This window comes from Condylostylus longicornis, unplaced genomic scaffold, assembly GCF_029603195.1.
Source record: "Condylostylus longicornis isolate FDR11 unplaced genomic scaffold, ASM2960319v2 ptg000031l, whole genome shotgun sequence".
NCBI classification, from domain to species: Eukaryota; Metazoa; Arthropoda; class Insecta; order Diptera; family Dolichopodidae; genus Condylostylus; species Condylostylus longicornis.
In genome coordinates this window covers 3,651,597-3,661,935 of record NW_026578000.1, presented here as the reverse complement: position 1 = coordinate 3,661,935, position 10,339 = coordinate 3,651,597, and the positions used below count along the sequence as shown (strand labels likewise).

The following is a 10,339-nucleotide window of genomic DNA, read 5'->3' as shown; positions in this document are numbered from 1 at the left end:
ACCAAGTTTCATGAATCTGACTTAATTATTTTTCCAAATATTTAAAATTAGCTTTTGGAGCTGTATGGCAGGTACCCGAACCTGCCAAGCAATTCCACTAAAACTTCGCTAATATATCTGATCTATAATTGGACACACAACTGCCAAGTTTCATGAATCTAACTTTATTACTTTTCCAAATATTTAAAATAAGCTTTTGGACTTGTATGGGAGCCACTCGAACATGTCAAGCAATTCCACCAAAACTTCAGAAATATCTTTCACCTATAATTGGACACACAACTGCCAAGTTTCATGAATCTGTCTTTATTATTTTTCCCAATATTTAAAATTAGCTTTTGGAGTTGTATGGCAGGTACCCGAACCTGCAAAGCAATTTCACTAAAACTTCGCAAATATATCTGATCTATAATTGGACACACAACTGCCAAGTTTCGTGAATTTGGCTTTATTATTTTTTCAAATATTTAAAATTAGCTTTTGGAGTTGTATGGCAGGTACCCGAACCTGCCAAGCAATTTCACTAAAACTTCGCAAATATATCTGATCTATAATTGGACACACAACTGCCAAGTTTCATGAATTTGACTTTATTACTTTTTCAAATATTTAAAATTAGCTTTTGGAGTTGTATGGCAGGTACCCGAACCTGTCAAGCAATTCCAATAAAACTTCGCAGGTATATCTGATCTATAATTGGACACACAACTGCCAAATTTCACGAATCTAACTTTTTTATTTTTTCAAATATTTAAAGTAAGCTTTTGGACTTGTATGGGAGCTACTCGAACCTGTCAAGCAATTCCACCAAAACTTCAGAAATATCTTTGACCTATAATTGGACACACAACTGCCAAGTTTCATGAATCTGACTTTATTATTTTTCCAAATACTTAAAATAAGCTTTTGGACTTGTATGGGAGCCACTCGAACCTGTCAAGCAATTCCACAAAAACTTCAGAAATATCTTTGGCCTATAATTGGACACACGACTGCCAAGTTTCATGAATCTGACTTTATTATTTTGCCGAATATAAAAAATTTTCTTTTGGAGTTGTATGGCAGCCACCCGAACCGGTGCAGCTATCTCATTAAAATTTTTAGAGCATGTGTAGAATATAATTGGACACATGTATACAAAATTTTATATTTGTACCTTTATTAGTTTTTGAAATAATTAAAATAAACTCTTTGAGTTGTATGGCAGCTACCCGAACCCGTTGTCCGAATTGGTCCAATAACAATAGGGTTCGTCCTTGGCAGAAAAGAAGCAACTTGTGAAAGTTTGGTGTCGATTGCATTATTGGTTTTTGAGTTATCGTGCGATCGGACGGACGGACGGACGGACGGACGGACGGACGGACGGACGGACGGACGGACGGACGGACGGACGGACGGACGGACATGTCTAAATCAACGCAGAATTTTACGCTGAGCAAGAATATATATATATGTCCATACCGCAGATGACTCCTTCAAGTAGTTACAAACTCCATACCAAAGTTAATATACCCTTCACGAAGTGCAGGGTATAATAACTTTACATATATGCATTGATATTTACACAAGTTTTATAAAATTCTGTTAAGGGTTCAGAAAAATATTATCAATGACGTGGAAATTGGAAATGTGAAAACATACTACAACAGAAATTGATAGAAAATAGTTTAAAATTATTGAACTATTAAAAGATTATAAAAATATTGTTCATATAGTCAAAAATTGTTAATTAAAATTAATTTTGCAATTTAACAACTTTAAACTTACATTATAGTTATTAAAAAGTAAACCATTTATATCAGAAACTTATACTTAATCTTCAATATATTTATGCAATATAATGCAATGATTTCAAGTAAACTCCTTTTAACCTTAATCTCACAACTACTAGTCATTCAATAATGAATTTAATCTATGCGAGCTTTTCATAATATTTTAGTTTTATATCTTCCATTTCACTACAACCAAATACATTTCTCCTTAAGATCTCCTCGTGTTGTTCAATATTATTTAAAAACATCCATATATTGTCCTACATCCATATTGCATATAATCTTGTCATATCTAAAGTAAACGCAAATGCCGAATAAAAATCTAGTTTTTCATTTACTTTTGCAAGCATAATTCCCTAACATTGGTGTCATGTTTTGTATTTTCTGTATATTCTCGCCTCTATTACTACTAAAATAGTAAATTTTTAATGAAACTTGTAATCTAGCGTAATTTTATTGCTCAAATAGAAAACTTTCGGACTTAAATTTACGTTATATGCGACAGATTACCGTTATTAGGCATATTTTTTAAACCAAAAACAGATTAGGAATTCGATAAAATTTCCCATGGTATATGATTGTAAATTAGTTTATAGGTACTCTAATTTATAGAAAGCAACCGTTCTAGTAAGTTTCATTTTCTAATGAAATCTTCTAGCTAAAAATATTTCAATATTTTTAATAATAATTGTAGTCCGCTCCAAAAAAACTTACATTATTATATTATCTTGATTTTCGAAACTGCGGTTGTGTTAATTCCAAAATTGAATTATTTTGCCGCAATTTCCCTTCATTCCCATTTTAAAGAGTTCAAGAGAAAGTTTTCCCTTGTTTTCACAAAAAAAAAAAAATTTCTCGTGAAGTTCAAACAATTTTGCCATTTTCATTTTTTGTCGTAATTTGTTTTTTTATTTTTCAAGCAATTAAACCCTAAAATGTCTTTGAACTTTCAAAATCCAAACATTTTTTTTTTTCACATTTCATTTTATTTATATTTGTTTTCTTCTGATTATCTTAATGGTTCCTAACTTATATTTTAATGAAAAACATAATATTGCATATTTTATAAATATACACAAAATACTAAAATTAATGAGAAACACATGCAAAAATTTAAATAAACGTTGCTATTATAATAATAATTGTTGTTTTAATTTAACAAGAGAAAAAAAAACAACAAGCAACTTTCTTCCTTATAGTCAAGCACTTCTTAAGCCCAAATTACCATAGATAAGAATGTTAAAGTGAAAGAAAAAAAAAAAGGAGAATTTCAAAAACCACAGAAAAACAAAGAAAGAAAAAATAACAAAAAAATACGTAAAGAAATAAAATTTCCTTTTAGAGTACTACATAATAATGTAGTTTAAAAAAATATCCCTTCTCTCTTTCTCTCATTAAGTCCTTGAAAAAGCTGTTCTACAAAAGATAAATAGGTATATTATATAATATGTAAGTAGTGGGATTGAAATGCGAGAGAGAGAGAGAGAGAAAAAAACAAAACGAAATTCAAATAAGTCAACTAAATGAGACCTAAACATAGTCTCTTATCTGCAATAAAAACATACCATCCAAACCACTTTAACCAACGAAACTGAAACAAGAAAAAAAATAATATTATATTTTTTTTTTCTAAAAGAATTTTTAAATAAATTTTCACACTTTAGAAAAAAAAAAAAAAGCGAACTCTATAAACCTAATAGGGAAACATTAAGTCTAAATAGGGTAAAAGAAAGGGAAATAAACAACAACTACAACACTACACTGTTTGAAAATGTTTGAAATTTTCACAATCCTTGAAAATGTCTCAAGTTATTATCCACTGGAAATAAAATAAAATTTTGAATATTTTCCATATAGCTATTTGTATATATGTATATATTAATTTTGTATATATCTACAAAACATACATATACAAACATACACATTTGTCTATTAAACCATTTCATTGTTATATTTTATAATTTTTAATTGTAATTTGTAATGCATACACTACACTGTGCAGGCTGTTTCAATGGACACTCCATTCAAAAAATCAAAACTAAAATTGCCGTCAATAGTAGAAGGAGGCAATTATTAACGGAATAAATGAGTATGAGTTGACTCATCTGCTTGAATTCATGTAAAATTAAAATTTGTAAAATGTTCGAATACCATAAAAACCTTAATATTCCATTTCTAGTAAAAAAGAAACCCATGGATAGTCAGAAATCAATGTAGTGATCCAGGAAAATATGTTAACTATTAAAATGTACATGATCTCGATCTTAGGACAAATGTCATCATTTGTGACTTACTCGTATGGCAGAGTTTTGGCATATGGCATAATGTAGAAATGATTTTTCAAGTTTGTTTAATTCAATTTTAGTTACACTTACTTCATTACGTATTCAATATAATATTTACTTCGTTAGATACTTAAGAATTTAAAATTTTTTAAATTTTAAATTCTTAAGCATTTAAAATTTTTTACTCGCAGTGCAAGATACGATGAATAACCGAGAAATATTATTGTGTACATTAGAGTTTAAGAGCGTTAAACACGAAGGGAGACGCATACAATGAGAACTGAAATCAGTGAGAATTATTTTTATAATGTATTTTTATTTTCACGCACTCAAAATGTGAATTACAGAATGAGTATGTTAATTAGTCTCTTAAATTTTAGTAATAATTGTAAAGAAACTGCTAAAAAATTTGTGATAAATATTCCATGTTCGTGAAATATTAAGAGTCACTCCAGGAAACATACTAGTATTTTGATTACCATATATTTAGGCTCTCATTTAGGAGGAACAAACACTGTAAAGCAAAAGAAAAAAACTGTCCCACCATCCTCTTTATTATATTCATTTTTATTAAGATTTTTCTAAAATGTAAATATTTCATATTTGCATAAGCATCTGGATATATTATTGTGGGATACCAACTTTTAACTCATGAGAATAATAAAGAGTTTTACTAAAAAAAAACGAAAAACTTTTATAGTGGTTGTATTGGTTTTCTTATAATAAATTTCAGGAAGTGAAAATATGAAAAACTGAAAAGCAAACATAGAAAAACACATGCAATATTAAACAAAAAATGGTCTAACATGAGAGTATAAGACTGTAATGTTAATGAAGTTTGTCCTAAAACATAATCTAGCCATTTTAAATTAATCTTATTTTTTAAAAAAGTTTTATGATATTATTTAACGGCAACTCGTAGTCATAAGAAATACATGACCCGAGCTCATACGAATGAAATTCGAGTGAGAAGTTATTTGACTAGAATCAACATTTTATTCATCAACTCTGGAGGATGTAAGAAGAATTCTTGAATTATAATATTTGCGATTCTTCAAATTTCAAACTAAGTTAGAGGCGATGCAGTCGCCCCCAATTTAAGAAAACAATTAATTTATTCACATAATTTTTTTTTATTATATCAAACGTAGTTAGGAGTCAAAAAAAAAAAAAGAACACAAATCTGTCCCATTCAATGGTGCCCTTTTTCATTGTGCCATTTTTTATGATGATGATCGCCACCTTTTTTGTGATGATGTTCGTCATGTTCCCAGTGATCTTTATGTTCTTTTTCACCTTTATGTCCTTCATGATGGTGGTGGTGACCACCTTTCTTCTCATGACCTTTTTTACCATGATGATCATGATGATGACCTTCATGATGATGACCTTTTTTATGATGACCACCTTTTTTATGTGCTTTTTGTTCATCCCAGTGTCCATAATCGACTTTATGTCCTTCATCATGATCTTCATCATAGAAATGTTTTTCTTTTTTACCTTCATCTAATTTATGAATACCATGTTTTCCTTTTATATGGTGGCCTTTCTTATATTTGTGATGATCTTCGAAGTCGTACCCTTTTTCATGTTTTTCACCTTTTTTATGTTTTTTGTCATAATATCCATCATTGTGATGTTTCTTCTCGAATCCACTTTCATCTTCATGATGTCCTTTTTTCTGTTCTTTATCATGATGGCCTTTTTCACCCTTATAATGCTCATGATGACTCTTGTGATCTTTACTCTCCTTTTCTCCTTTTTTACCATGGTGTTCTTGATGATGATCTTCACCGTGTCCCTTCTTCCATTCCTCGTGATGTTCTGATGCTGATGTTTCCAAATCTTCGTAATAAATTCTTCGAGCACTAGACACGGCAATACAAAATCCAATACAGCACAGCAATATTAAAGTTGATTTTTTTACCATTTTGATTTTATTTTGTATTCTAAATTTTTTCTATTTACAGATGAAGTTGGAATAATATTTCTAGTTTTGAAATATTTGTTTGTTCTTCAGTTGTTTCAAAATGTGAACTGATGTAGTATGGAATTTGCAATTTTGTTTATATACTATGTGGCAATAATATGATTTTGAAATCCACTTTTTGCAATGACCAAGATACCTTCAATTAGTTCTGAACGTTGAAATATTTTATGTTGAAGTAAATCAACCATGAACGTAAGCATAAATGAATGAATTTTTATATTATAATTAGCTATACTAAAAAAAATTTATTTAAAGAAAATATTTTATAGAGTTCAAGTTCAGTTATAAAAGTTCATTATAACACTACAAAAAATAAGTGTACAAATGCACGCTTATGGGTGATTCACTTAGAAATGCGTAAAATTACGTTAAATTGATGTATTGTAGTTGACCGCTTGCTTGTCAATGTTTTTCAAAAAAAAAAGTCACCTTTTACTTTTTGTTTAACTTTTGAATTCAAGCAATGTGCTTGAAAAATCAGTTTCTGGGATAGTTGGGGAAAAAATTGTCTAATTTTTATTTTACTCTAAAACAAATCAAAGACAACGAAAAATACCTAATTATTTTACAATTTTGAAAACGAAGTGTTGCCCGCAACTGCTTTAAAGCTCTCCTTAGGTAATTCCTGGGGTTTTTGGGAAATTGTTCGTACGGGAGTGGGGAGAATTTGATTTTCCAAAACTACTCTAATGGGAATTTTTGGAAAATCAAGTTGAACAAATCTGGTGGCAATAATATCCATAATAGCTAAGAATCAGATAAAGTTAGGGCGATGTGTTTTTCACAACTTTTTTTCTCAGTTAATAGACCTGTGCAGGTATATAAGATTAAAGTATATATGGTTACTGTGAGAATTACAATTTTACTACGAAATGTTTATATTACCAAGATGTAGAGAGTAAGGTATCGAAAAAAGTAACAGATTTTTTGAGATATGAAGTGATTTTACTTTTTTTTTCTCAAAATGTCACGTTAAGCTGTTATACGAATTAAGATTGGCAGATATCATAATATGCATAGCATAGCGTTTTTATAGATATATTAATACTGTTATCTTTCGGAGTGCAAGCGCATGTAATTTTAAGTTGTCCTCAGTATAGGGTAGTGTATTTCTAAATTTTACGTACTTCGAGAGACGTGGGCATTTGTAATATTTTACAATTTCAAATGAAAAGCGGCCAATATAGAGAGAATAGTTAAAGAGAGAGACAAACTACTTTTTCTCGTTTTTTCTCTTCCTTGTAACTCGTGGGCAGGTCGGTAATGTTTGCATGAATCAGCAACAATTGTTATTTGTTACGTTAATACTTATTTTATTCTTCTGTACGTACTTATAGTATTTTACGTGAAATAGTATATCAAAACAAAATTTTATTTTATATGTGCACAGGCTACCCAAATTTGTTGTAAAGAGCTTGATTAGCTGTAGAAAATTGTCATTATTATTATCAGAAGTTAGCACGAGAGCTATCAAACTGGAACATTTCTGATTTGTGACACTTTTTCAGAAAAGATTATCAGTATTAGGATTTATGTACTAGGATTAGGCATAACATCTTTGATTTTTCAACGGAATCGATGGGAGTTTGATCTCAGACCAAGACATTCCATTTTTTGGTTTTTGGTTTATAAGAAATCCGAATTTCAAACAATAACTTTATGATAAATTTATTTCAAATAAATTCTCGGTAATTTCATTCTCAAATTGAGCTTCTTGAGGATTAAATTTTCCTACAATAACACTATTTAGGGAAGCAAACCTCTTGATAAGAAATTTATGCATAACATCTTATGTAATGATATTTTGTTGCTCAAAGAAACTAAATATTTTGAATAGCTAAAGGAAAAAGAAAGAAAAGAGATTATTACGGTATTAAGTTTTTTTTATTCTGATTCGAATTTATAGGATGAAACAAAAATATCAGTCTTTTCACACTGTCCTAATTGATTAGTGTTTTTTATGTCCCTTCTTGTGATGCCATTTTTTATGATGATGATCTCCACCTTTCTTATGATAATGTTCATCATGTCCCCAATGATCTTCATGTTTCTTATCACCCTTATGTCCTTCATGATGATGATGATGTCCTCCTTTCTTTTCGTGTCCCTTTTTACCATGATGATCATGATGTTTCTTATGATGATGATGTCCCTTCTTATGATGGCCACCCTTTTTATGTTTCTTCTCTTCATCCCAATGTCCATGATCTTCATGATGTCCTTCATCATGATCTTCATCCCAATAATGTTTTTTCTTTTTATCTTCATCATGTTTATGAATATCGTGTTTCCCATGCTCATGATGTCCCTTTTTGTAATGATGATGATCTTCAAAATCGTGTCCTTTCTTATGCTTTTCACCTTTTTTATGTTCTTTATGATGATGATGATCGTCATGATGATGTTTATGATATCCATCCTCATGATCATGGTGTCCTTTCTTATGCTCTTTATCATGATGTCCTTTATCACCTTTATGATGCTCATGATGGCTTTTATGTCCTTTATGTCCTTTTTCACCTTTTTTTTCATGGTGTTCGTGATGATGATCTTCTTCATGACCTTTTTTCCATTCATGATGATCTGATGGTGAAACTTCTAAGTCATGTTCTTCATATTCAATGCCACGTGCGTTTGCAAGGGCTAAACAAAACGCTATCCCAAATAGCAAAATGAATGTTAATTTTCCTGTCATATTTTGCTCCTTGTATTGCTTACTGAACAACTGTGAATTCAATGATACTTTTTGGTTGAAATTCAATTGTTTTTATACAAATTTAAAAAACTCTATATTACTGTTATAATTAATAAAATGGAAAATATTAAAAGTTTTTCGTTCTTAAAATCATTGATCTTGAATTAATTTTTCACAGTTTTTTTATAATTTTGTTTTTATCAGTCTTTTCTTTATGTTATTATGCTCTTCAAGATTTAATTAGCCGGTCAGATGAAGAAGTAGGTCAGTAAAGTAAAAATAAATAAGATTGAAAGTTTTGTAATAAAATTTAATTAAACAAAAATAATAATTAAGAATTCCGTTAAAAAATTCAGAGTTTGGTTTTTTACGTGAAAAAAATAATGGTGACAAAATGGTTTTTCTTAGGCTATTAACTTTTAACCTTGACTTATTTTATATTAATCTTTGAGTGTTTATTTATATGAACTATTACAGTAGATTTGTAGATTCCAAGGGAACCGCGTGGGACAGGAGTAACCTCCCAAGCCACCGCAGCCATTTTTGACTTATTGTAGCCCCACCACGCTCCCGCCTATAATATCCCCGTCCCAGCCACAAAGCCGGAGATATTCCTAAGGGAGTTGGACACCAGTTCCCGAACACTTTGGGACCCACGTCCAAGACAATTGCGGCGCCGAACAGCCAGTGCTGGACAGTCGCAGAGAATGTGCACGGCGGTCTCATCGCCAACCCCACCGTTCCGCCGTGAGCAGGCAGGCAAGCCTGGCCCCCACGGCGGAAAAAGGCTGACCGCAGAAAGGCAGCGGCTGCATAAAATCAGCTTAACCTGAGCTGAACGAAGCACCAGCAGCGCAGCTCTGCTGTCCGAGAGCACATAGATGGTGCGGTTTCTATACCCCCTTTCTAAATTGATTCTCAGACAGATCTCTATTGCATGTATTTCGGCTTGGAACACTGTGCAAAACGGGTCAAGGGTTGCATATATACGCGTGTCCGGGTGGATATCGATCGGGAAACAGAACCCTGTACCTGTGGTCGAAGTTGTACCGCGGCAGACATGGTATCCGACATGGTTATTCTTAGAATTGGATCGCTCTCAATGAAGTCTCTGTGAGTCCTGTGGACCAACTTTAGCCCTGCCCTGTCCTCGCCAGAGAGAAGTCGGTAAGTCACTAACCGAGCTTCCTTCAATATATGGAGGCGCAATGGCGGCAATCCGATCATCACCTCCAATGCAGCGGTGGGAGCCGTCCATATTGCCCCGGTCACACCCAGGCAGGCTAGCCTCTGTAGCTTTTCCAGCTTGGCACGTACTCCCACCTGCTGAGCCTTACGGCACCATAAAATCGACGCATAGGTGACGATGGGCCTAGCAAGGGCCGTATATAGCCACAGTGCTATCTTGGGACTGATTCCCCATGTCCCCCCCATGAAGCTCCTACACGTACACAAGGCCGCCGTAGCCGTATCGATAACTCTATCTATATGGGTATTCCAGGAGAGACGATCATCCAGGGTTACCCCCTGATACTTCACCTCCCTAGAGTAACTAATACGTACACCAAACAGAATTGGGCTCGTTAATTTATCCCTG

General features: G+C 32.1%; 2 protein-coding genes across 2 annotated transcripts; both read right to left on the bottom strand.

Moving 5' to 3' along the window:
* Positions 1-5,249: 5,249 nt before the first annotated feature.
* LOC129608394 (histidine-rich glycoprotein-like) lies at positions 5,250-5,987 on the bottom strand. Its single transcript, XM_055519879.1, has one exon. The coding sequence runs from the start codon at positions 5,985-5,987 to the stop codon at positions 5,250-5,252; it is 738 nt and encodes a 245-aa protein (XP_055375854.1).
* Positions 5,988-7,995: 2,008 nt separating this feature from the next.
* On the bottom strand, positions 7,996-8,742 carry LOC129608393 (histidine-rich glycoprotein-like). Its single transcript, XM_055519877.1, has one exon. The coding sequence runs from the start codon at positions 8,740-8,742 to the stop codon at positions 7,996-7,998; it is 747 nt and encodes a 248-aa protein (XP_055375852.1).
* Between the last annotated feature and the right edge of the window lie 1,597 nt (positions 8,743-10,339).

What these genes read in the sequence shown, in the direction of transcription:
- LOC129608393 (XM_055519877.1), bottom strand. Translation starts at nt 8,742, where the DNA reads ATGACAGGAAAATTAACATTCATTTTGCTATTTGGGATAGCGTTTTGT.
- LOC129608394 (XM_055519879.1), bottom strand. Translation starts at nt 5,987, where the DNA reads ATGGTAAAAAAATCAACTTTAATATTGCTGTGCTGTATTGGATTTTGT.